Source organism: Salarias fasciatus, chromosome 12 (assembly GCF_902148845.1).
Source record: "Salarias fasciatus chromosome 12, fSalaFa1.1, whole genome shotgun sequence".
NCBI classification, from domain to species: Eukaryota; Metazoa; Chordata; class Actinopteri; order Blenniiformes; family Blenniidae; genus Salarias; species Salarias fasciatus.
The window spans coordinates 2,474,687-2,502,544 of NC_043756.1; the positions used below are offsets into that span (position 1 = coordinate 2,474,687).

General features: G+C 48.1%; 2 protein-coding genes across 2 annotated transcripts in view; one reads left to right on the forward strand and one right to left on the reverse strand.

Moving 5' to 3' along the window:
- LOC115398220 (breakpoint cluster region protein) overlaps positions 1–11,164 on the reverse strand; it is a 44,718-nt gene extending 33,554 nt beyond the window's left edge. Inside the window, exon 1 of the mRNA XM_030104898.1 lies at positions 9,013–11,164. Within this exon, the coding sequence (XP_029960758.1) occupies positions 9,013–10,330 (1,318 nt within the window). The 5' untranslated portion in view covers positions 10,331–11,164. The remainder of the gene's footprint in view (positions 1–9,012) is intronic.
- A 1,801-nt stretch (positions 11,165–12,965) lies between these two features.
- ift81 (intraflagellar transport 81 homolog) lies at positions 12,966–27,760 on the forward strand. Its single transcript, XM_030104718.1, has 18 exons — positions 12,966–13,361; positions 13,450–13,553; positions 13,994–14,174; positions 14,266–14,355; positions 14,435–14,500; positions 14,778–14,888; positions 15,324–15,408; positions 15,848–16,008; positions 16,085–16,180; positions 16,665–16,811; positions 19,554–19,703; positions 20,889–21,017; positions 21,525–21,614; positions 22,492–22,578; positions 22,763–22,834; positions 23,056–23,141; positions 23,357–23,402; positions 25,837–27,760. Exons 1-18 carry the CDS (start codon positions 13,218–13,220, stop codon positions 26,017–26,019), a joined length of 2,028 nt encoding a protein of 675 aa, XP_029960578.1. The 5' UTR covers positions 12,966–13,217; the 3' UTR covers positions 26,020–27,760.
- Positions 27,761–27,858: the final 98 nt, after the last annotated feature.

Genomic DNA, 27,858 nt, shown 5'->3' on the forward strand with positions numbered 1-27,858 from the left:
CACATGGAGCTGCTCTCCACACTACATCTCTAATGTCCGATACACACCAATCTGCAGCTTAAAATGGTTTCGACTGTGCAACAGAGCTGTAATAAATACAATCTAATGACATTACATAAGTCGGCTGAGTCCAGCAGCTGCCGCGGTGGATCAGAGAGAGGAGCTGACTTTGCTCTGTGCCGCTCCTCAACTCAGTAATTCTGTGTTTTTCAAGAATTTCTCCTGGATTTTATTCCCACGGGTCATGCATTACAGCAAATCATCTCCAATAAATGGAGCGTGAACGGCTCTTAGCGGCTCTTAACGCGATCCTTGTTTTGCTGTTCCTGCACAGGCACCTTGAGCTCGGCCACTAAAAATAGAAGTCAAGGATATTTGAGGACTGGGACAAAACGAGCGGTTCCTAGCGGGGTGTGTGCAGTCATCGGTCACGCCGAAGCACTCTTCCTTCCTCCGGCGTGTAAACGGGAGCTGCGAGAAGACAATCCGCCGCTGTCCTATTGATGACGGAGCAGAGACACATCCAAAGCCCTAATCCTAATCCATAGAGATGAACTGCGATCAGCGGGCAGCAGCGGGGGGCAACAGATGTGCGGCGAAGACCGCGACAGATCATCAGAGATCCTGCACGACGCCAGCAATCACGTGGGCTTGGTTCACGACACGAGACCGTCGACACGGAGCGGCGTGCACGGCGGCGGCGGCGGCCTGGTCAGGTTGGCAGTGAGCGTCTTCCAGCATCGGGTCAAGCCGAGTTCACAGGTTCTCCAAAGATGGCGGGCGTTCGGCGTTCCAGCCCAGTGCTCTGGCAGCAGCTCAAATGACCCGAAGAAGCCGTCTCTTCCCCTGGATCTCATCATGGCGCAATTCTTGTCAAATGGTTTTCCTTTTTTTTTTGTCTTTTATCAAATAAAGTTTGACTGATTTGTTGTGGAAAGTTTAACGTTGCATTTAAAACCAGGATTTCTAAACTCGGTTCTGAGTGTCCGTGATAAAAATACTCATATTGTTTGACTGAAAGAAGCAAAAGAGAGACAGCGTTCCCCAAAAATACGCCTCAAAGTGAAAAGATGAGCATTGATTGTGCCCGGCGAGTTCCGGGATTAGAATAGCTTCATCCATTTTCCCCCCTCATGTCATCGGCGAGGGGGAAAAGGCCGAGCGGAGACCGAATCGGAGCCCACTTAACGCCCCCCGCTGTGAAGACATCGACCGTCCTCTCACAGATCAGCCAGCCACCGGGAGGAATTCAGATCGCAAGCCGCCCAAAAATAAACACGGCATACCGAACGTGTTGATCGATCGCGCTCACAGGGAGCTGGAAGTGAGAGTTAAGCATCTATAATTCACCGCAGAGCAGGGAGAGACTGGACGTGATGAATAACGGCCTTTCTGTCGCCTCTATAATGGCTGCATGGATCCGGGGAGAAGAGCTGCGCCTTTGGGGAAAAACACTGCAGCAGCAGAAGATGCCGAGGTGTTAAAAGCTTAGCAGCCGTTTCTGGGTTCTGCTCCGGACTGCAGAGGAAGAACGGCGGGAGGGGGGCCGGCTGAAGGCCGACGACCCGACGAGGTGACCTCCAGCGGCGGGAAAACATTTACAATTCATTTAATGTCACTATTTTTCACAGTCGTCCCCTGAGCCAAACCGGACCCTCCCGAAGGCCCGTTTTTGTCCCCCGCTCCATATGTTTGAGCCCCTGACCGTCGGTAACGGGAACCACATCGCGCACTGATTAAACTGAAGAAGTCCAGCAGCTTGAGGCCGGCGGGCGGCGCAGCGCTGCACCGCGGCGTCCTCAGGTGGAGCGTCTGCAGCCAAACCGCACGAGGCCCAGCAGCCTCGCCAGCGCCCGCCTAAAATTAGAGCCGGGGGTCAGAAGTGGGCCGCCCAGCCCTGCACACCTACTAATCAGCGCATATTGAAATAGCTCAGGGTGGGCAGGCGGGAGCTCGTAACAGGCGGAATGAAAGCCCAATAATTGTTCCAGGCTGTGAAAATAAACAATGGCGCTTAAGCTGCGAGGCGCGGATTTACCGACGCACACGAGAATAACGGCACATCGAATCTGAGACAGCGCAAACTGAATCCGAGAACCAATCTCATCTTTCTCAGCCGAAAGCCTGTAAATTATCCTGCAGCTTGGCCAGTGTTGAAGATGATGAGCGGACAGAAATGTGGACGGTCAGCAGCAGTCAGCAGACGGCCAGCGCCGTTCAGAAACTCAAGCCGTGACAAAATGAAACCCAGTGACCCCCCGGTTCGATGAAATATTCATCTGCATGTCTGATTAGGATGAAATATTAGTGAATGGCCCTCGCCTGATGTGCTGGGTCAGCCGGAATCTGCCTAGCAACAGGAGCTTTGCTTTTCCAGGTCTCAGAAGTGTAGTCACCATTAGTTTGACTCTTTTATGAGTTTATAAGAACTACTGAGCATTCAGTGATGAACTCAGAGTATTTATCCCTGAAAGTTGCTGTATACAATGAGCCATCTGTCAGCTTTAAATGTCGTCTCTCTAAGATCTGTATGAATGTTGTGTTTCTGCTGTTCTGCTAAAACCTGAAGCAGCAGTCACTTCTCCAGGTGACGAGAGGCATCTTCTCTTTAGTAGAGTAGCTATAAAACTGTAATCACCCGTGGAACAAGTTAAGACTGATCAGATGACTCAGAGCCAACATCCCCACCCCTGAAACGTCCACCCACAATGCATCTGGAAGCAACAGAGGTGACTGATTTGTAAAAAAAAAAAAAACCAAGTGGCGGGATACAGGAGCTGATCGAAGCTCCACTACTGCAGTCAGCCGTGGCATCGTTTTGAAAATGTCCACAGAAATGACAGAGAAACAGAAAAAAGCATGTTTTGGGGCCTAAAAACCTGTTTGAATACACACACATTTTCCAAATTCATGAAAGAAAACACACTGAATCATGTGTGCAGCCCTCGCTGTGCCCCACTTCCACATTTCAACTCCTGGTCACAAGTTCACCTCCATGACCTCCTGCTTCTAAACCGCCACGGCCCATTAAAAAAGAAAAAAACTTCCAGATATACGAGTTTTTAAAGAAAAAATCCCTGAACAGCCACGAACATGACAACTAAAAGAAAAAGTTCAGAGAACAGAAACATCTCTCCGGGGAAAACGGTCTAAATAAAGGTCACTGCTGAGCAGCCCGATGGAAAAAAAACTCAAAGAAGGAACTAAAAGTTAAAATATCCGCGCTCCGGCTGCCGCCATCGGCCTGCAGGAGGAACAATCCGCCTAAAACAAACCGCTGTGGCCGGTGACACCACAAGCTCCACGGGTCAGGCTGCTCGGGAGGGAGGTGAACTCATACAGCTTTTACTATTTCATTAGCCGTCACACACACACACACACACACACACACACACATACACACCCCACAAGCAGCTGAGACATTCCATAAACACTTGGCCTGCCAGGCAGCAGCACAGAGAGGCCTTTGAGCGCGAGCGGGGAGGGAGCCGGGCTGCAGCACCGCAGGGCCGAGCACGAGGGAGGCTCAGCGGCCGGAGGAGGCCGCCCGCTCACAAACATGCCACGCATTGTTTTTTCCCCTAATCGGGCTCGCCTATGGAAACGTGTTTGTTAGCGAGCGAGTCGGGGAAGCCGACGGTAAAACACAGCGCTCCGAGTCTTTCCATAGATTCGGTCATTCTGTGGGTTTTGTTCTGGTTTTTTTCTGACGGGAACAAAAAGGCCATTGATGCTCGTTCCTGGGAGAGCAGCTGGCCCGCTGTACTGACGGCCTGCCAGCTTCTGACCACTCTGCCCTGCACACTGCACAGAAGAACAGGTGTCTCGCCAGCACACACACACACACGTGCCCACAGTAACACACACATCCACAGAAAGTGGGCCGCTGCGCTCCGCGAGCTGCCAGCACTTCCTGCATTTACTTTAGGAAAGGGAGAGGCCGAATTCTTCAGCTTCCTTGACCACTAAAACCTCAGATGTTGATATCCAGGTACAATGACAGGCCTGTCTGCGCCTCCGCGGTGGGGGGGGCCTCAAATATTCATGAGTCTGCAGTCAGACAGACGGACGGGGGGGGGGCAGCGCCGGTGCGACTCCTGCTGAGGCGGCAGGCTGCGGCGCCGGGACCCGGTTCAGACGGACTCTTCCTCCCGATGTGACAGCCGTCACACACTAACCTGTCCAGGAACAGAAACTGTGTCACGGCCCGACCCGTCGCGGGCCGGCTCGGCTGAAAACACCCGAAAAAGGACAAAGTCCTGACACTGTGGGATTATGATTAGACTAATGGGAGATTTAGCATTTTCCCCTTTTGGAGTGACTTCACCTCGTTCACACTCTCTCTCTGTAATACATTAACCAGGAGACAGACCCTCGTCCTCCGGCTGCGGCAAAAAGCCACGGGCACGTCAGCGCGCTGACGGTAATTAATTATGGCAAAATAAAGCCATGAGAGAGTCGTCCCCCTTAAAGGTCTGCGGCTAATCAGCTCCGCCGTTCACAGGCCGACTTGACAATTGACCCAGATAACCAGAAACCAGGAGACAACACTGATCCCTCTCTTCGTGGAGAGGCCTCTCTGGAGATGTGTCACTTTCCGATGGGCCGCTTCGCACAGATTGCACAGCTGAGAGGCGGCGGCGGCGGGACAGGCTTGTATTTGTGTGCCGCTGATGGTGAGTTGGTCATTTTTCCACTGGAACACTCCCACAATGCATCACTTCTCCGTCTGCGCTCAACGTCTTCCACCCAAAAACACCGGCGGACGCGCTGGAACCCACGCTTCGTTTATCCAAAAAAAAAAAACAACTGAACCAACTGTCCGGCGGGTGAAGGTGTGTTTAACGGTTACAGAAATGCGCCGCTAACTGCAGCACCAAGCATCTTCGCCACGCCGAGGCGAAGCGGGCTTTAAAGGGCCGCTTTAATAGATCACAGCCCAAAAAAACTTTCCTACTGCTCCTTTAAAAGTCAGAAAACCACAACAAAGAGCGGTTTATTGCAGAAGGCTGGCTCCCGGCCTGGAGGCCTAATCCCGCAACGTGCACAGTAATGTTATTACAACATCAGAAAATAAATCCAGACTGCTGGTAATCCACAAAGCAAGGTCCACACGAGGCAGCTGCGCCGTTATGTCAGCAACAAGTCTCTCGGCGGACATAAAGCGGCGGCAGGGCGCCGCCGACATGAGGTGTCGGGAGGACGGCGGGGAACTCCGCGCTCCACGTTTCACACAGCGGGGGGTCAGATGACTGGTCACAAGACGAGGCGCTCGGACGGCGGAGCGGGAAGGTCCCACAGCTGATCACACGGCCAAGACACACTCAGAGCCGGGGTTTCACACACAGTCACACACCCCGAGGTCACACACCCCAGGCCAGTTTCCTCGTGAGGGCCAGACCGGTAAAGCGGCGTCTGAATGACCCTGTTCTGTAGAAAACGACCATATTATGAATATTCATTGAAGCCTTGTCACTGGTTTCGCTCGCCCTTTCTGTTTTTCTGAGGCGAAACAAGCGCGCCCACAGACATCCCGGACTCTCTTCGTCACACCCAAACACAAAAGACGGAAGAAGATGAGTTAATTCGGATGGTTTGGATTCAAGAAGGAAAACCAACAAACACCAACGTTGTGCCAAATGTGACGCAGCAGCATCAAAAAGTATCAGTAGAACAAATGTACGCCATCATTTGAAAATCCAGTGTTTGGCATCTTTGTTTGTTGTGGAGCTGGTGGAGGACGTTGATGTGTGGAGTTTGAAAGTAACCAGCTGAAAGGTTTCTGTGGAAAATCTGCACTTTCAGTTTATAAATGACAACTTTAGACTGTACTGTGCAATAAATAGTGTTTTGAGTGTTTTTTTTCCTTTTTTGCAGTGAAGTCAATAACTAGCAAATAACATCTTAATGTAGACATAGACTCATCGTACTGGTGTGATTGTGTCTATCAAAAGTCTTTATTAAAGATTATATCAACATATCAATGTATCGCGTATCGTGATATGGCCTGAAAGTATTGAGACATTGATAAACGGCCATATCACACCCGCCTCCACGATGACGTCTATGTTGATGTTATAATGTGTTCAATAATAACCCCGCCTCACGTAATTTTTTATCTTTTGACTTTTTAAATCTTCCGTCAAGTTACTCGCGTAAAGCTGACACTCCTGCTCCTCATATCTCTTGAAGACATGTGAACACTGTATCAAGACAGCAACATTAAAAGCATTAATGATGAGACAGAGGGGTCAGACAGTGGCTAGTGCTCTGCCCTCACACTGAAAATGCAGGTTTAAAGTCAGACGAGGTCTTAATGTGTGGAGTTTGCATGTTCTCCATGTGTATGTGTATTTTTTCAACTGGAGACTGGAAGATATGAACATGCAGTATCAGGTATACTCAGGAAATCTCATCTCCAGTGCATCTTCCCAAACCTCTCAGAGATTTTCTGCTTCGGTGCCACTTTAATAACTCCCCGTCAGTTTTCCTTGATTTTCCCGTTTTCCTGCGGCGCGGCGGGACAAACGGCCCAGCGGGACGACACGGACCCGGATCAGGTGGATTTGAAGATTTCAGTCATCCGGGCAGCGTGCTAGCCGATTATATCACAGACTCCCTGCTTGTTCATCACATGCTTTGTGTCAAAGAGCTTTGGACTGGATCACCTTATATAACAAAAACACACTATTCTGCTCATCTGCTTAATCTGACCCGCAGTGGATCACGCTGCTTTTTGGGGATGGAGGCGGACAATTTTCCAGCTCCAATCCTCCGATATTCCTCCCAATCCGCTCTCCGCTGAGCGTCTGGCCTCAGCCAGCAACAATATGCGTCCTCGAGTGTCATTCAGGTTGACAAACGTCCACGGGAGGGAAACTGTCCTTGGCACTGCCAAATTACCCAGACCACTCTCCTTATCCCACTTAACATTGTTATATTGTTGGCGTGTCAATACTGCTGCTCAATGAGTGATTCTCCTATTGTGTTCACACATCACAACAGGAAGCACCGATGGCGGGCGCTTTGATTGGACGCCGCGTGACACACTTTAAGCCCCTCCATCCTCGCTTTTTGAGCGAGTCGTCAGGGCTTTTTCCAACCCGCCTCCTGTAACAAAGAGCCTCCCTAAATTTATCACGCTAGACAAACCCCTTTAAGTTAATTACCCAGCACCAAGGACAACAACACTGATGTGTGCTGACACGAAAACACTCAGGGTGGACGAGGGGCCGGGCGGCCGGGGAGCCCGGGGGCGGCCGCCGTCTCGGCGAGCGCCGCGGCGCTCAGCGGCAAAACAGCAGAAGGGGGCGAAAAACAGAGAGACAAGGCAGGAGGGCTCGTAAAACACAGCTCTGAGAAACGCTGAACCCCGGGGTTCCCGTTCGGGGTCACAGAGCCGGTAACGACGCTTAATGAGAAAGAGTTAACGTTCTCCGTTACAGGCTCAACATGAAGGAGGAGGGAGAACAAAGCTCTCATTAACGAGGCGAGGAGACACATTTTTATCAAACCTGGCCTCCTTTTTAGTAGGACAACTTTTATAAGAATAGCTCACTCTGACTTCACGCAATTCACCGTTTCTTCTTCACACCAGAACTGACTGAAACACCGAAAAGAGAGACTGAGAAAAGGAAACTCAATCTGAATCTCACACAGCCAGGCGGCGGTGGAGTTCATCAGTCCTCACACTGCTCTTCAGACGGCTTCGGCCTCAGATTCAGCGTGCGTGTTTTCATCCAGTCGTCCGAACACAGGAAGCTTCCCGTCGTGGTCAGATTTTATGGGATTTGTGTCGTACAGGTTTCAAGCTGTGACCGGCGTTCGTAGGCGTCCTCACATGACAACATTTTGAGTGAAAACATGCTGATTTTTCGTTTTCATTTTTAGAAAAGTTTCTCACTGATGTTTTGAGAACGATGTCCGTTTCCACAGCAACAGCGGAATCACTGAAAACAATGTAGCTAGTATGCCAGGCAACGAGTTAGCACTGTTGGCTCTTTTAAATAATGAAGGCACACACACACACACGCACACACACACACACACACACACACACACACGCACACACACACACACACACACACACGCACACGAGCTGACTGGACGCTAAAAACGATACCGTCAACTCTAAAACGAGCAGATCCAGGAGAACCTGGACGGGCAGTCCTGGCACCCTGGAGGAGCACGAGCAGAAGAACTATTCATGACGAGCGTGGAGCACGTGCACAGCAGAGCGAGGCCATTCACACTCACTTTGTGAAGGAGATTTCATCTACTCTGCCTTGGGCTGGTTTCCACAAAGCTTTCTGACTCATTTCTGACTTGCTTGTGAAATTCACCCAGTCTAGTTTGCACCGAGTTTTCAAACTTTAGACTGATTTCTAATCTATATTTGGACTTTCTGGACTGCATTATCATGCTTCAAGCTGATTTCAGGTTGCAGATTGCAGGTTCTTTCACACATCTCTGGATGAAGGCCAGAGAGAGAAGCATCTCTCTGATGGTGATTAGAAAAGACCTTTCATTTATGCTTTTCCAGCCCTGTATGTGTGATCCCAGCCCAGCCGAACCACTGTAATGTTTAGAATCCAGGGAGAGGGGAGGGTGTGTTTCACAGCTGATCCACACACATCTCCCAGCAGTTGCGGAATGGAGCGCTCACGGGGAGAATCTGTTTAGTGGTAACACAAACCAATCTGTGAATGTTTATTCTGTGTAGGTCGAACAAGTCAATCACGTTTCTTTTCCGTCCTCTTTTCTCCAATAAACGTGGAGATGAGAGAGACACAGGCAGTGGTCAAAGAACAGGTAAAAGACGGACTTTCCACTGACTTCTGTTTTCAATCAATAACATCAATTCCATTCTTGCTAAAGTTTTGTTTATATTAGGTGATGAATGTCGAGAAGTTGAAAAGATTAAATGAGCTCTTTCTTGTCGTTTCCTATTTGTCACTCCAGAGTTTCACATCATGTAAACTTTCAGTGCAGGAATGGAAAGTGCAGACTCACCCAGGTCTCCCTGAAGACTGTTGTCGTGAGACGTCCTGCTGGACGTGGTGGAGTCGCCGTCGCAGGGCCAGATCGGGCCCGACTTCCGACCCCCGATGATGGGGGTCTCGGACACGATGCCCTGCTGCTTCAGTCGCTTCTGAGACAGAGGCGTTGGGGGGCTGCTGCTGTCGAAGGACTGCTGGGAGGGCGAGCGGCTCTTCTCCCGGTACATCTGGTAGGTGGTGGGGCTGGGGGACACGTGGCTGGACTGGCCCGAGGAGAAGTCCTCCTCGCTGGACGTCAGGTTCTCGTTGGAGCTGCAGTCCGGCGTGTAGCCTCCGCCGACGTCCTCGAAGCTCCCGGGCGAGTAGGAGCGCCTGGGCCAGGTGAGGTGAGCGTCCTCCTCCATGCTGTGGTCCCTGATGTGGATGACCCGGGTGTCCCCGTCCGCCATCATCCCCCCGACGTACACACTGGTGTAGGGCTGGCACTCCGGCTTCCCCCCGGCGGGCCGGACGTGTGGGCTGACCTCTGGCTCGTCATACGACCCGTTGTAGCCACAGCCGCCCTCGGTGGACCTGCCCCTCTGAACCGCCCTGCTGATGTCTCCGGAAGCGGCCGACAGGTTCCCCGGGAGGGAGTGCAGGGACCGCTTGCGCTCCATCTGCATGGCCTGACAGCCCAGAGTGCTGATCTTGTCGGACACCTCCCTGTCGTTGACCTTCACCAACCCTCGCTCGTGATGGTACTCCATGTTGACGTAGAAGGGCTTCTCCTGGCCGCCCAGCACCGACAGCCCCCTGCCGTCCCCGGCCGTGTGAGAGTTGGCCCTCCTGATGCGCTCGAAGTTGGACCTGAGCGCCGCCACGGAGCCCGTGCCCACAGGGAAGTCCGGGAGCTCCGACTCTGGGCGGACGGGTGACACGCCTCCCTTCTGCTTGGCGGGGGAAACGCCGTCCACCTCTCCTTCCGAATGAGGTTTACACCTGGCCGGCTTGCACGGCCCCCTCTGCTGCTGATGCTCTCCCGGAGACCCCTCCACCTGCGACCTCTGGCCGTCTGGCCCAGCGGGAGGATCTCCGTCATCCGTCTGAGGAGTCCTCTTAAATCCCCATCTCTGCCCGTCGTAAGACTTCCTCTCCTTCGCCAGCAGCGTCTGCAGGTAGATCATCCGGAAGCGCTCCTTGTTCACCTCCTTCTCCAGGCGCCGGATGGACGACTTGCACTTGTCCAGCTCCTGTTCGATGTCCCCCAGTGACTTCAGCTCCATGCAAGGGGGGTCAGACTCGGGGAACTGGGCTCTCCAAGCCTCCACAAACCCCAACGGCTCAACCATTCTGAACTCCGGCACGAACTGTTCAGTCAGGCCAAGAGGATTAACACAGACCGTGCACTGGCTGGACCTGCCGGGAACTCACTGCCTCCATCGTGATTTGGATGAAAAGTGCTGTTTTTCAGAGAGCGGAGGAGAGATGCGCTGAAGTTTACAGCTTCTACTCACAAGCACGACAAAAGTAAAATCCCCACAAGGCAGAATAAGAAGTCTTCGCTCCTTCTCACAAAGTCCAGAGCGTGGGCTGATCCGTCTTTCCCTCGGAGCCGGAGATCTCTGGAGATCCTCCGTCCTCCTCTGTGTTTTGTGTCACACTGCCTCGCAGCTCTCAGTCCGTCAGCCAGCAGGAACAAAGAGGAGGGGCGAACACGGACGGGATTTACGCACCGAGCTCACAAAAACAAGGCTGACGGGTCGCCAAAAGAGGCCGTTTCTGCACCAAAACCGACCACAGGTGGAGCGGATTCAAGAGAGATTCCGTTAAAGAACTGATCTGAGCGGAAAAGCAGAACATGCTGGCAGAGAATAAAACGAGGCGCGCGGACTAAGAATGAGACATAAGACTACGGTCGAGGAGGAGAACGCGTCCCAGCGCGCTCAGCTTTTACGCATGAACGTGTTTTCCTCCTGGATGTGTTCAGGTGGATAAACAGTCACGACGCCCCAACTTCCGACACAATTTAACTTTTTCTCCTAGTTTCTCCACATCAGAGTAGATTTATTTCACCCTTCCAGAGCAGTAAACCTTCTTCTCGTTTTCCCAGCGAGCCTCCGGAGCTGTCCCTCCATGGTAAAGCGCACTCATGCTGCGGCAATGCTTGAAAAAATAGTGTTTAAATCCACTCAAAGTTCGGAGTGTTGTACGCTGAAGTGTCACTTTGTTATGTCAAATAGCGCCATCTGGTGGTCAGGGCTGATATGGTGGTGCCTTCAAGGACAAAATGTTTGCTCGTCTGAATGCAGCAGATTGACACTCATGAACTCTTATTGCTCTTTACGTTGGAATCTGCCATTGAACAGATTCGTCTGTGCTGTCAGTTGAACCTTGAAGCTGTGAAAAAGATATAGAGCTCACTGAATATTCAATATAAAATGTTGGATTTATAAAAACTTCACTCTGATTTATGTGTTTTCTAGAATTGCAGTTGATGACTACAGTGCAAATTCACAGTATAAATGGTGAAATAAATGTTTCACAGCAACAAATGTGATGAGGATCAAGACATGACACAGAGGTCAAAGGTTCGAGCCTGCCTGGATGGGGCATGGGGGTAGGACAGGGCAATTTTAAAGTTTATCTTTGTTGTGGTCCAGAAGATGTAAAAATGTTAATTTCACAAAATCAAACAATTAGATAGACATATCTTCACTGTCATTTCAAATAGTTAAAGGAAAGTTTGTAAAAACAAAAGAGTAAAAAATATTTAAAAAACACACAGTAAACAGTAATAAAGTAATGAAGCTAAGTGCCAAGATGCATGCTGTTCTGGATGGTGCACTGAAATTATTGCACTGAATTATTGCAATGAATTATTTTGCTGTAGCAGACTTCGGACTGTTTACAGGTCAGAGGTCTTCTGGCCTGAAGTGTGCGTCTCTGATGATGTGACTGACAGTATTTGGCCTCCATGTCACTGATGGAAGAGAAGAAGTCCCTCGCTATTGTATTATGTGTGTCTTTGAGCCAAGTTTAGTATCTATTTTTCATCACTAACATCTCTGCTTGGTTGTCAGTGTTGAGTCGTATTGGCTACTCCTACAAAATATGTATAAAAAAAAAAGCAACAAAAAAAATCTGTTTTTCTCTGCATGTCAACATTAAACGATGTTAAAAATTCCTTTTTTCTTGCAAAACAGGGATGTGTCCAGCAGCACTGATTTATACTTCCTGAGTTTGTGAGAGCAATTTATCATAACATCAAAATACAATAAGAGAATTTAAAAGAAAGATATTAGAATGTGATATTGAATTACAGTAAAGAAAACATTTAACTGTACATTCTATATTCACAATACAATATGAAAGAACAGAACAGAAAAGAACAGGCATTATTAATCCCAGAGGGATATTCTTTTACACATAATATAAAATAATAAATAGACTAGCATTTTAAAATCTGAAATGAGTCAGAATAAATGAGAAATAAGTAAATATTAACATGTACAAGGCTTAATGGTGACCAATATGTACATGGGGATGGACTGACATCAAAGACATAACAAACACTATTTACAAATCAGTCTGATGGTATCTGATAGGACAAGGAAGGAAGGATCTCAAGCAGGACTTTTTTTTCACCAGTTGACTTCAGAACAAACTTCTGAACATGTTAGTTATACCTAAAAGTGTGTGTATTGTAACACAAAACCTCAAACATAACGTATTTCTGTCGTATCACTTGCAAAAAAATCTCATCTAAATAACAGAACGAGGATTCTAAAATGTCCCTGCGTTAAATACTTAAAAAGCACAGTGTTTGCTGTTATTTCAATATTTTTCTAATATTTGTGCCTTCATCACACTTTCTGTGCACCTGAACACAACACCGCTCTGTCAGTTCCACTTCCGGTGAGCAGCCAATCAGCGACGCCGTTCCGGTTGCCATGGAAGTGCGTTGCTGTTGGCAACAGTAGCGGTCTCTCTGCCTGCTAACGAATTAGCTCAAAATTCGAGAAAACCAGCCTGTTTACAGCTCGTTAGGGTGTATCTTCCGTTCCGTATCAGAACGCTGGGCGCTAAATGCACTGAATGTTTGTTTCTGTCGGACTAAGTTAGTCGGACGAACTTATTTCGTCAGCGGGAGTTCGTGTCGATCTCTGTTAGCTTGAGCGGCTAATCCAGCCAAAACGACAAGGAACAGGCACAGCGGGCTAAATCCCAAACTTCAAGATGAGCGAACACCTTAAATCCATCGTTGAGCAACTGAACAGAGAGCCGTTTAAGAAAAACTTTAACCTCATCACGTTTGACTCGCTGGAGCCAATGCAGCTGCTGCAGACTTTAAACGATGTTCTGGCTGAAATAGACCCAAAGGTGAGTGAGCAGCTTCTGACGCAGCACATCTGTGTCACTGCTAATGTCACGTTCTTGAAGTAATCCTGAATCCATCCTGCTTTTTCAGCAAGCTATAGACATCCGTGAGGAAATGCCTGAACAGACGGTGAGGAGAATGTGTGCTCTGCTGGGGATGCTGAAGTACAAACTTCCTGGAAATCAGTCAGATGTGTAAGTGTCAGTGGAAGACTCTCATCTGCTGATTTACTCCTCGCATGGACTATTTACTGGATCAATGGGTCAGAAATGTTAGCTGTTTGCCATGGCAATACAACAGCGCAGTCTTTTACAGGGGTTACCCCAGCAAGACCTTCCAACTCGCACCATATGCATGGATAGTTTCTACACTGGATGCAAAATGGTGAAGATATGAATAACACGACAATGAGGTTCATCTGGACCATAAAGTGCTGCAAAGATCTCATCATATGATATCAGTATATTTTTTTTTTTTGTGCCTGCAAACTTTGTACCATTATATTGTTTCAAGTCAAGTGCTTCCTTTTCACATGTGTATTCCAGCATACTCATTATTCGGTCAAACCATGCATTTCTTGCTGTCTGTATTTGTATTTGTATGTTTCTATCGTTTGATCTCTCGCCTCCAACAGGAACAGCTTCAGACAGGGTCTGGTGACTGGCAGCAAACCTGTGGTTCACCCAATCCTCCACTGGCTGCTTCAGAGGGTCCCTGAACTGAAGAAAAGAGCATACTTGGCTCGTTTTCTGTGTAAGCTCGAGGTGCCTGCAGAGTTTCTGCAGGACGACGTAATCATCGACACATATCACCAGGTCGGGATAAAATCTAAAGGCTTGCATTCATTAAGTTCAGTAGAGTACATTTCAAGTTTTTCAACAAGCTAAAAGTGTTGTGGGTCTACAGTATGAGGAGCTGGTGGAAGAATTTAAGGCGTATCATAAGGAGTGTGAGCACCTGAGGACTTCAGGATTCTCCACCGCGGAAATCAGAAGGGTAAAAAACATTAATTTATATTTTCTCATCACTGTTGGCGACATGGTGATAGTGAGACACCTCCTCTCTGCCATGACAGGACATCAGCGCCATGGAAGAAGAGAAGGACCAGCTCATCAAACGTGTGGAGAGGCTGAAGAAGAGGGTAAGGCTCTGTCGGTGTGTGGAGAGCTTTAGGATTCACCCAGGAATGAAAACATGACTTCAGCCGTGTATTAACAGCTCCTCTAATAGACTTGACAAGTGTCTGACAAGCTGCAAGGCTGAGGTGCTGTAATGAGGTGCTGATTGAACCGCTCTTACTCATAGGCCCTGTCAAAAGGTGAAACCTGATCCTGTCAGGTGCTTGTTTTTTTGTTTTTTTTTCCTCTCTCTGCTGACCATGTGATGGCCTGCACTATGTGAACTATTCCTTCCACTAGGTGGAGTCAGTGTCAAACCACCAGCAGATGCTGGACCAAGCCCGGCTGCTGCGAGTGGAGAAGGAGAGAGCAGAGTCACTGGCTCACCAGAAGCAGGAACAGAAGAACCAGGTGAAAGCTTCTTTTCATCCAGACGCCACAGTGTATCTGAACTGAACTGTTGTGCTTTGAAGGAATGAAAAGAAAGAAAATCACAGTAAAGTTCTTGGGATATATGGCTTGTTTTATGATGTTTGAAATTCTTTGGCCAGTGGATGTGCTGTAAACCACTGTATACTGATTAAGAACCTGTTCATACACGGGAAAAATTCACATTTGAAGAGGCTCTTCTACAGTTTTTGTTTCACACTTTTCGCAGTTTGTACACTTCACCTTTTCCTTTCCTCAGATCATTTTTCAACTCTCCCGTTTCATTCTAAGGTTGTACTCATATCCCCTGGGTCAGGATGATGCATGTTTATGAAACGGCAGTTTGCTGCAGACCCCATGTTTAATGTTGTTAATTGGCTTACATGAATATAAAGCTAATTAAATTTATGGGTTCAGCTGTTTCAGGCGGAGCAGAGACTGCTGCGTTCACAGCAGCAGCTGAAAGACCTGCGCCAGGCTGCAGCAGACGCCAGTCCAGAGAGTGAGTACCGCGCTCAGCGTCCCGCTGCTGTGTCTGCAGGGCACAGCTGGACGGGATGTCCGAGGCCAGCGTAGGGTGTGTGAGGGACCTGTCAGCTAACAGGCGTTCATCCAGCCGGGCTCTCTGGTTATACTGATCTTTGAAGTGTGATAATGGAGCTTATCTGATGTTGAAATTGTCTCCTTTAGTTCTCGTCTGGCTTGAGTGTCTTCAGACAGAGGAGAGATTTACACATTTCCAGTTTCTAAAATGTCCTGTGCAGTGAGGTGAAGCTGTGAAGCTGAAGTTAGTTCTCACGGTAGAATAGTTTTATTCAGTTATGATTTCACTAGGTTTGCTTCTGTTGGTGTGATTCAGCTCGTCTAAAGTCACCAGAATGCCTGAAGGGGTTTCAGTACACGAAGCTCGGCATGCAGATGAAAAGCTCTCTCCTCATCAGGCTTAATGAAGAGACTCGAAGAGGAGATCAAGACCAACTCCTACCTGGTCTCTGAGAAGCAGAAAGAGCTGCAGGGCACGAGGCGCACGGTGCACTACCTGCAGAAGGTGGCGTCGGAGCCGGAGCCCAGCCAGGCCGACCTCCAGGAGCTGAAGGACAAAGTGAGAACCGCCTGTGCGCCGTGTTGCTGTGTGGGAGTCTGATGTGCTGAGCGCTCTCTCATTCTCACTCTCTCAGATCAAAGCCGTGGATTCTCAGATAAACCAGCTGATCGAGAAGAAGATGATGAGAAATGACCCCATCGACGACAAACTCACCCTTTACAGGCAGCAGGTGCTTCTTCTCTCTGCAGTTTTCACCGGCGGGGACGTTGAAGGAGCCTTTCGGAAGTTTTGTTTTAAGGTTTTCTGCTTCGCAGTCATTATTCTTTCATCTTTTTGCTGGAGAGAAGATTTAAATCTCCCCTCTGGGGCACTTTCAAAGTTGATAAAACTTAAAAATAAGGTTTAATAATAGAACAGTCGTTTAAATATTTCAGCAAAGCCCTCACCATCCTTGGGAAACCTTGAACTTGCTTTAAACTTTTAGGTGTTTTTCATTTATAGTGCAGGTGTTAAAGCATCAGGCCGGAGCAGACATCAGAGTGAATAACAAACAGAAGAGAAGGTCCACATTAACTTTCAGATGGGTCCTCAAAATAAATACTGTGGGGATGGAGGGGTTTTCTTTCGCAGCCTGTGATTCCCAGTTTCACCTGGAAGGTCTGTGTGTGTGTGTGTGTGTGTGTGTGTGTGTGTGTGTAACACGGCTCCTCCAGGCCTCCATCATCACCCGGAGGAAAGAGGCGAAGGCCGAGGAGCTCCAGGAAGCGAGGGAGGAGCTGGCGGCGGCAGAGAGGGAGCTGAGGCAGAGGACCAGCCAAACACACACCGCAGACGGAGCGGAGGTCATCCGTGGCGACGAGGTAACCCGTCACCAAGAAATGCAGGAAATCAACATCAGTTCGTGTGTTCCAAGCTGGATTGATCTCATCGACACGCAGCAGGGAGGAAGACACCGGCAAACATCCACCACTGAAACTGAAGCTTTATTTAAGTAAACACAAGAAGATTTGCAAACCGCAGAAAAACACAGGAGGCTATTTCTGTTCTTATCCAAACAGACCGGCTCGCTGTCTAATGTTACTTCTGCCTTTTCCCCGCTCTCCCCCACATTCTCATGCACGGCCAAGAATAGAACACAAAAGAGAGAATATCCAGATCAAGGAACTGCAGCGGACAAACTTCCTGAAATCTGCTCTTTTCCTTAATCTTTAGTGTAATCAATCTGCAAATTCAAGCCAGCTGGACGTTTTGAACAGAGCCTGGGGCACAGAACCGTTATTTCCGTCTCATGACGAGGGAGTCCTCTCTGCTGTCGGGGCACGCTCGGCGCTGAGCCGCCACGGCGAGCAGCAGACAGGAGTCTGACGTCTCTGGATCTGAATCTTTACAGTCTGCTCCGCTGCTTGATGCCTGTTTATATTGGTGAGGTGAGAAGTGAGGCTGTTTACTTTCACCGTGAAGCTGTCTTCCTGCTGTCTCCTCTGTGGAACGTACAGTGGGACACATTCTGACCCTTGACCTTTCTGTGTCTGTTGGAAAAAAGAAAAGTGGGCGTCTCTCTGCTCCGTGTAGCAGACACACACACACACACACACACACACACACACACTGGTTCATGGATGTTAAAAGCTGATTTTTCACAAAACCTTCTGATCAGAGGAAACGGATCTTCCTACATGTTCAGGGTTAAAGGGCAGAGTTTCCCATGTGAGCCGGACCTATCTGAAAGTCTGAGTGAAACGATGAGAGGCTGCTGTTAGTAGGAACAAAGAGGCCCTCCAGACTCTCCATGGGGGAAGTTAATGGAAAATGTTGTGTCAAACACAGCTTATCGGACTCCTCCGTAGTTTCGGGCCGTCAGCCACGGTGGAGATGATCACTTTATCAGAGGTATTTTCCATTCCGACGATTACGTGTCATCACATGCCACCCACCAGCTGCAGGGTCTGTGAGAGGGATGACTGCAGCGGCCGGCCAGTAACATGAAACGCTTTCTATCGAACAGTCTCATCACAGGTTAAATTTAGTCTTTTCTTCTGTCAAGAGTCCCTCATTAATCCGTCGAACGCACTTTATTTTCTTGAAATACTGTGCCGTCCCGCCCCGGGCCTGGTGTGTGTGTGAGTGTGTCGCTGCCACCGAGCCGCCCTCCAGCGGCGCAGCGGTTGTTTTGGGGACACGGTGTCGGGAACGCTATGCAGTATTATTCTGCTGTGCTAATTCCTCTCTCAGCCACGTCTGCCCTTGATGTCCCGAAATACACAAGGAATAAAAGTACGAGCGCCGTCACGCCCGCACGCCCGCCCACGCTCGCTCACTGACGTCCACACACACTCCGGGCTCCGCGGATCCCCGGTGGACTGGGAGCACATTCTGTGATTTCTGGGACTGTTCTCCTGTGTCTGTGAGCATTTATAGCTTCTCCTCATGGTGGAGGAGTTTCGGCGAGTCCCAGCAGACCGAGCATCCCACCGCAGCCATTCTGTCAGATGAAGCTGCTGCACATAGCTGGCTGCGAGTCCTGAACGGATCGAGTGACCGTTGAAGATCACATCGTGGACCCCCCCTCCCCGCCTCCCCAGCTCTGCTCTCTAATCCCTTCCCTCCCCCGGCCCAACCTATTGTCTTTTCCCATGGTCCTCATAAGCAGCTCAGCTGTGCTCGACATACTGCTGTCAAATATAAACTGTATTTATGCCGTTCACTGCAGTTATGGTTTCTCTCTCGAAGCTGATTCGTCCAAGTGAACCGCCGGTTCGATGCCAGGGGTGTCAAGCATGCAGCACGTTGTGCCAAAACCGAAAAGTCTCTCTGGCTCGTCCACTGGGGGTCACACTGTCTCAGACAGAGGAGAGGTGATAGCAGAGGACTGAGACCCAGCACTGAATGCAGAGAGCGTGAGGCTGTGACGGCTGCTGGCTTCATTACAGAGAAATGGCATCAGCCTGGAGAGGAAGTTTGTTAAAGTAAGAAGGAACGACAGACTTTTCCCCCTCATGAGTCTGGAGAGAGCAGTTTTTGTCACTGCTGTATCTGATGATGAGGATCCTTACATTCTGTCTTGAGATTCTTGACATGCAACAGCCAAAGTGTCCACAGAGCAGCTGAAAGGAGAGTAAATAGTACACACTCCGGTCCACTCGTCCTACACACAACACCTCTCATTGCTTTTTGTTTTTCCAGTGATACTCAAATATTTTTAACTCGTCTTCATTGTTGATAATTAAATCTTCTGTATGCTTCGCCTCTTCTGCAGCAGAACAAGAAAAGCCAGGGGTTTAAGCCTCGGCTAATGTTCTGCTGTGTGTTTAGTCTCTCTCTTTTCTTTTGAAGGACTTCAACTATTCATGACCTTTCGTGAGTTTCATGTATTACCATTTAGTAAGTCAGGCGGCAGGATGTAGAATATTACGTCTGTGACATGATAGCATGTAGTGTTGCTGCATAACCGCCACAGCAGTGAACATGTGAGAACCTGCTCTGCTCGTGCTCGTCTGACAAGCTTCGATTTCCTGTCCCTGAGCAGATCCTGAGCCTGTTGCACACACGTTGTGTTTATTTTGCACTTATTGATGAGCCCCGTCTCTTTTTGCTCTCAACAGCTGAAACACTTGGTGGGGAGGCTGCGCAGTAAGGGCACCGTGTACAAGAAGAACCGTCAGCAAATCGCCGAGCTGAGGGCCGAGTATGGAGTCCTGCAGCGGACGGAAGAGGTTCTCAAGCAGAGATTTGAGACTGTCCAAGACAAACTGGTAACTCATCAGAACTCCCTTTGTGCTCCTGAAGGACAAACTGATTTACAGTATAAGTTATTTCCAGTAAAAATAAAAGATCGAGATATAAACCTTGGGACAGAAAAGCTCTCAGAAGACTGGCATCCGGGCTCAGTTTGTGAAAACCAGAACAAGATCATCGTTATGATCAGTGTCCAGCAGTGTCCAGCCCTCCTCGCTGCTCCAGATGCCCCCCACCCTGCTGTCGCCCCTCCGCTGCCCCTCCACCCACCCCGCTCTTCCAACGCTGCACTTTTCACCTGATCTCTGCGTTCACACGGTGTGTGTGCTCACAGCGAAGTGCAGGAAGGTTCCGGGAAGTGGCTTCACACCTCCGTGCGCTCCCAGCACCTGACTTACCGATAGGCTGTCTGACGCAGGCAGAGCTGCTATTTCTGATGGCTGCATCTGCCGCCGCTCTTCTGTCCACATCCCAGACTGGGACTTGTTGGAGCAGTGAGAGTTTCCTTTCTCTCCGAACACACACCAGGCCGGCAAACCAGCCGTGTCCGTTTGAGGCTGGGTAGTTCCCTTTGCTCTGCAGCTTTTATTGTTGAATATCAGAGCTTTCATAACTCAGCTCTAGGTTGATCACAGATGCTGACATTGAGCTGTGCTGCTGAGCCGACTGCCTGGCTGTCTGCAGTGTATTGATCGGGACGGTCTCTTCAGTCACACCTTCGGTCCAGTCGAATGGATTGGCTGAAGTCTTTAACCAAGACACAGAGCGGCAGTGTTCCAGTGGTCAGCTCTGTCCCCACACAGCAACACATTCACCTCTTAGTGGAGATTTGCAAATGAGATGTTCATTTAGCATTTCTTCCTTCAAAAATGTTCTTCCTGTTCTAGTTGTCGCGGGTCACTTTCTGTTCGGTGTGTGTTTCTCTCCCCTGTCCGACCTGAATGAACCTCAGATATAATCTGCAGGAAGAACAGGTTTAATAATTCCTTTACAGACCTTTAAAAACCACATAATGCCATTATTACCATATGTGTGCTTAATTTCACTGATCTCGATCTGAGAACCAAATTGCCCCTCAGAGAAAATAAAATGACTTTGGACCTCTACAGGTTGACACTGTTAAAGGTTTGAATACAGATTGCAAAACGTGTGTGATAATCAATAATATGTGTGTGATCTTTGTGATTTTTCTTTTTTTAAAGCGGCGTCTGGAGGCTGAGAAGGGAATCTCTGGCTACAGCGACACGCAGGACGAGCTGGAGAACGCCTCTGCCTTGAAGAACGACCTGGACGAGAAGAAGGCCCGGACCCTGGACGACATGTCTGAGATGGTGACTATAGCGCAGAGCACGCTTCCTGTCAGGATGTTAATTGCAGGAATTACTGATTTCTTATCGGCCTTCATCAGTTTGGCCGCTTGTACTTTTGGCAAACTGCAGATTTCTCTAAATCATCCTGTAAAGCATCCAACCTGAGAGGACACCTGCAGCAGTCTCCAGCTTGAAAAAAAAGTGTGATATTTCTCTTTTTAGCGAGTGTGGGCTCCGTCCACATGTTGTTGATCAGACTTGTCATCATTAGTCACTTTCACATCACCTGCTTCCTGTTTCCTCTCAAGCCTCTGAATGCCTCTAAAGTCACAAAACTCAGTGTTAATTCAGGATTTTCTTCACTGTGCTGGGGATAAACTTGATATGCAGCACTGTGCCAACGTTTTATTGGAATTAAATCCTGCAGAGACCGAGGAAATAGAAGTGCTGTGAGTGTATTTATATGAACAGGATGCAAAAAGAAGGGGCAGAGTAGAGTAGAGTACAGTTTTGGTTCTGTTTTCACAGGTGAAGAAGTTAAATTCAGTGATCGCAGAGAAGAAGTCGGTTGTCGCACCGATTATCAAGGAGCTGAGGCCGCTGAGACAGCGCTACCAGGTGAGCGTCATCCGCCTCACAACACAGTCAGGATCAGTGCTAGTGAAGAGAACCGTATTTAAATCAGGAGTCCATGACAGAAGGTCGTCGGGTCAAGACAGGTCAGCATTCCATCACAGAGACGGACGAACACACACATTCACACTCATAGGCAACCCTGTAGTCCTCAGTTAGCCTCAAATCCAGCCCTGAGAAACCCTCTCACCCAGGGAAAACATGCAAACTCCACTCAGAAAGGTTCAACTCGGACTCAAACCAGGGATGTCGAGCCTGCAAACCACTTCACACACTGTGCAGCCCAAAATAGCTCCTGGAGATATGATTAATTCCCCCTCCAGAGCATCTCAACAGAAACACCCAAACACACAGAGAGTGTTTACACCGTTTATTGACAAAAAATCTGAAGGGAAAAATTAGTCCCACATTTAAAAACAAAACTGCAAAGTTTGAACTCAGCGACTGTAAACAAGGAGACTTGAACTGTGCGTCATTGAAGTCCAGCTCCATTAAGAATAATTTACATAGTCCATAAATAAAATGCATGGTGGGAAAAAAAACCCTCCTTCCTCCACATCACCGAGCAGGAGTGGAGGATAAAATTTTCCAAAACGTGTTCCCAGAATCCATCTTACTGGGTAACATCTGCTAATGAAGAGCCACAACAGGAAGACAGAAATAGATCAGTTAGAGCCTGCTGTAAGTTCAGCTGTAAAAAACCTCCAGCTGTGGTCTGTAACGCTGACATGAAGCTGTGCAATAAGTGACACGGCTGCTGAAAACGGCCCGTTTTATGGATTTGTCCCAAATCTCCAGCTGTACACTGCGTGCTGATGAGCTTGTCTCTCTCTTCCTGTGTTTGGGATCGCCATCGTAACAGGAGCTCATCCCAGAATATGAGGAGAAGAAGGCGCAGTATGAGAGCTGTGCTGCTGGTTTGGAGAGCAACAGGTCTCAACTGGAACAGGTAGACTGGTTTAGTATTCCTAACAACTGAAATGTCTCTGCCATCTTTCATCCCGCCACTCACACCACATAGGTTTATTTCTTGGTAGAACAGGCTCCGCCCTCCTCAGTCCGACCCGGATACAGCGTGTTTAGAGGACGGATGGGTCGTCTCCAGTGACAGTGGTCGTGTTCTTTATTTGCAGGATGTGAAGGCGCTGAGAGAAGAGACCGCACAGAGAGAGAACCGGTACCATCACATCAACTGCATGACGGCGGCAAGTATTTAGAAAAGACAGAAAACAGTCCTGACGCCACGGTGGCTTTCGTTATACATCGCTGTCACTGTTCCCGTCGCATTAGGTGAATTCCTCCGGCTCAGAGCAGTGACCCCCTCCCCACAGAGGCTCTGCAGACATGGATTATTCAAGCGGGGGCCTGTGCCCGCGAGCCCCCACTGTGACAGTCAACTCTCTCTCTGCGCCTTCGCCCTTCACAGATCATCGAGATGCAGCTGCAGCGTGCGGCCGAGGAGACGAAGGCCTACGTGTCCTCTGATCCGCAAGAGAGGAAGAAGACCGTCAGGTGAGCCGGCCAGCTGCTCGCAGCGCAGCGTGAAGGCCTTTTCACCCCGGCCAGCTCCGCTTACAGCACACACACTCCATCTGCTCCACTCTGTTCACTCCCAGCGCCCGTCAGAAATCCATCCCCACACCTCATGAAGCCATGAATCCACCACACCTCTATTTCATCGACAGTGAACGGCTCAAACCTGACGTGTACCTCTCTGCCTCCTCCAGGGAAGTTTACATGAAGAACATTTCCGAACAGGAGTTACTCGGCAAGGTGAGGAGAGTGTCCAAGTGCTGACTTGCAGGTCAACAGTTGGCAAATTCTTTCATTGTGTCAGGAACAAGATCGGAGGGCAGACAGGTTTGCCAAGAAAATTCACCCTGAGGCTCTCAGAACCACAGCGTCTCACAGTTCATGTTTTATTCCTGCCAGTGACTCACAAAGTGTGACAACAAAAACTGAAACAAAACAATTTCACTGTGTCATGCCACAACTGCAGATGTTTCTGATATCAGTGAACCTCTCAGGCTCCTGAATGACTGAGCGGTGATTTCTGAAGGTCACTGGTTCAAATCCCCATACTGGCATCAGATTTTGGGAGAGAAAGTTAAAAACTGCTCCCTTTAACTCTTGATCAAGGCTCTAAAATCCCTCTCCAGACACCACAGCAGCTCACTCCCTGCACCTTTGGTTTGGGTTAAGATAAAAGCAGATGCCACTGCACTGCTGAATATATCTGACAAATACATGAATTTCTTCTTTTTCAAAGTTGTATTCTCTTCTAGAAGTGTGAATCATGATTTATTTCCTTCTCCATGGATGAAAACAGCTAAAGCAAATGTAGCATCTTTTCTACAAATACCACCAAAAAAGATTAACTTTGAAAATGAAACATTTTCCCCAGCATCAGCTGAGGTTGTTTCTTTCATTTATTTCATGTTCAACTAAAACAGCACAAATGTATTATTCACCTAATGGAAAGAAACTGTGTCTGTGTGTTCGTTGGTGTAATGTATATGAATGCTTTAGAATCAACCGAAAACAAGTACCTTTGGACTTTTCATGCCAGATGAACGAATGAATGTCTCAGGGTTCAAACACTGAGGGTGAGTAGGGAGCTGTCCACCAGAGGACACGCCCCCTCAGAGGAGGCGTCCTCTACAGGCTGAGTGGTCTGCAGGGTGAAGCTCAGCCTGAGACGGTCTGCAGGACACTTCTGTCCGGCTCGCCTGGCAGCTGTGAGCAAAATCAGAAATGGAGCCGGGGGAAGATTTGTGTTTTTCTTTTTGGTGACAGTTTTACATGAAGAGCTTGAGAAACGTCCCTCAGGAGCATTAATACAGAACTTTAGGTTTGTTGTCAGTGTGTTTTGTTAGTACTTAAGATGAAAACTGGTGTGGTGAACCTCGTCTTCTGCCTTTTGGCATAATAATTACCCCCGACGGCGGTGTTGGCTTTCAGTTTAGAGCAGCGAGGTAACAAGGAGGTCAGGGTTCCAGCTGAACTTCATCTGCTGTGGGAACTCAGAAAGAATCAAAACAAACCCTGGGTTTGAATCCTGGTTGTGGCAGAAGGTTGGAATGCCTTGCTCTAGTGACCCCTGGCAAGGGGAGCAGCTGAATGGACGCTATGAATCCTGGGATCTGTCAGGCTGCAGATAATGCGCCAGTCGTCTCCTTGTTGTCTTGGAAACGGGACGTATTGTCAGTGTTGGGCAAGTTACTTTAAAAAAGTGAGTAGTTATAGTTACTAGTTACTCCTTGAAAGCTAAGAGTAACTGAGTTAGAATATTTTAAAAGTAACTAGTTCTGTCTTTGACATGTCACATGACGCACTTTGCACCAACACTGTTCCTTCTTTCTGTTCCTGACTGACGAACTGACAACAATGTATCATTTTTAAATGACATCATCATCTAATTTGACCCAGATATGCAAATGAGCCGCTATGCAAATTAGATGATGATGTCACTTAGAACTTTTCTGAGTGAGGAATTGGCAACAGTGTATCGTTTCAAAGCAATATTGTTGTTTTGAACAAAACACAATAAAGTGCATCATATTTAATTTAATTATTAAGCATTTAATGTAATTTTCATAATTATTTCACATTTCATTTAAATTATTATGGCAAATACAACTCACCATTCAGCTTAATTAAGCTTTATTTACATAGTGCCAAACAACGCAGTCATTTCTGGACACTTTTACAGAGTTAAACCCAACAGTTCAACATGAGCTAGCATAAGACACTGTGGAAAAGAAAAAACGTCCATTTAAAATGAAGAAACCTTCCTTTTAAAGGAAGGGGCGGGACTCCTGGGGTGTCGGGGGACGAGAGCACAGACGAGAAGAGAGACAGGTTAGCAGTGTTGGGCCGCTAACTTTTAAAAAGTAATTAGTTATAGATACTAGTTAGCGTTGCAATATTTTAAAAGTAAGTAAGTACTCGGCAAAATAACAATTGCATTACTTTTAAAAAAAATTTGGATCCCCTCTTAATGAAACTTTAAGATGCATGTTCAATTATTTATTATAAAGCTGAGTGATGAATAGTGAAATAAATGGACACTTGAAGTATGATGTATGACATAGATGTATGCCAATAGACGTCTGTACTTCCATTTAAAAGCTGATACCAGACCAGACTTATTACTATATATTTTTTTTTTATCTCACTGACGCCTCCTCACCTCTGTGGACTCCAGAAGTTGCGTGAGGAGCAGAAGATGGTGAGGGAGAGCCACGCCGAAAACATGGAGCAGATGGAGCTGTGGCGCGACCTGGAGAAGCTGATGGAGTGCAAGAAGAAGTGCCTCATCGAGGCCCAGAACCAGGCGTCCGTCGGCCAGGTCATCCAGGACGAAGGGAAGGACATGCTGCTGCTGTGACGCGTCGTCCCCGCAGCACATTTTATATTCCAAACCGGTCACTGCTCTCAGTTCTGCCTTTTTTTCATTTTAATTGAATTTCTGCAAATTTGAATATACACATATACCCTTGTTAACCAAAGTTCATGTTTTTGTCAGCCGTTAATAAAGTAAAAAATATTGAACTGTTTTTTTTCCATTTTACCAACGAAAGAACTACAACTTACTCCTATTTTGTACTGTTATTCTTAAAAATGACTCTTTACTTGTACATAACCTGAACCAGCCATGGCTACAAATGGTTCTGTGCTGTAGGAGCCCGATGTGGAAGGTGGGAACAACACCGTTCTTACCGTAGACAAACCCACAGCGCTGTATCAGCAGAGGGAAATGAGAAAAATTCATTTAGTGTTTTATGGACCTTTTTGTTAATGAAAGGGGGACGTAACCCAAAGAAAGTCAACATCTGGGACTGGATTGATCGCTACGCATCAGGAGCATCATGCTCTCATTTATAGATCATTAAGTAAATCTATAAATAGAAATGTGTAGATTTATTAATAAGAAGCTTTGAGCATAGAAGTGTCCACAGTGTTGGTGTCCAGCTCAGCTGGAGGAACAAGATCTATAGATGTATCGAAGAAGGCCACCAAAACAGTTGTCACAGTTGGGTCTGTTCGACAGTTTGTGTGGTCTGAGAAGCGAACCTCTGACGCGTTTTAAGATGTTTTGTTAATCCAAAGACTTGAAAAACACTGAGTTTGAGTGACGGGTTTTCCCTCTCTCTGGCCTGGTAGACTCCTTTTTCACACTTCTTTAAGAATACACTTTCAACGTGTCCACAGATAACGGCGCACAAAGTGGTGCACTTGGGATGAGGCAGCGGTCAACTATTTCTGGCCGCACGAGGCTCGACCTTGGACATGGATTGAGATTCCAATTTAGGAATTCATGGGGACCTTCGCTGCTTCGGACTGTGGAAATGAAATGGTCACACTGTTGGATGCGATTACCGGTCCTTATTGTTCACCTTGGACAATTATAATAACCCACATGTTGTTTGTGTGTGTGTGTTTCCATTTAATATGTTTTGTATTTATTTTGACTCATGTTTATTCATACAGTTCATTCATAAATTCCCATTTCTGAAGCAATGAATAGTGACTAAAAATAAGGAAGTCTTCAGATGTTCAGTTTGATTCATAAGCATAAGTTTGTCTCTACATTTTGAGATGTTTTTATCAGCTAACACTGCTCACCTCTCCACACCGACTCATGTTGTTCCAAACAAATGTCTTCATGGCTGTTTCAGGATCCGACTCTCCCCCCTCCCGCAGAAACCTAATCTGCCGCTGACAGCCGCTGTTAGTGGCTCTCGGGCCAAACGGATCAAGTGTGCATTGTCAAAGGCAGCTTGGTGTCCAACTGGGCAGCGCCGTGTTATTATTGTTCCAGCACCTTGTGCTTCTTGGGGCCTTATTAAGACATGTTAACAGATGACGCGCGCCAGTCCTGTAAAACATCTGACAGTGATCCCCTCACTAAAGCGCCCAGTGGAGGCCGGATGGGTTAACCCGCCGCCTCACACCTCTGCAGCAGATCAGCCGCCTTAACAGTTGTTCCTCCGGCTCGTTGAAGAAATGGGAGTTAGCCCGGCTTCATTGATTGGATCTCGTTACACTAACTTCGTGTTTACAGGGTTTCCTTCTCCCCCGCGGTGCTGGTATGTCGCCGTCTCCCCGAGACGTTAATCTGCGGCCCGTGTTCTCGTCGGGAGCTTTGAGCGAGAGCTCACTCCTGTCGGAGAACACCAGAGTCCCGGCGAAGTGTGAGTGAGGAGGCATTACAGCAAAACGTGTG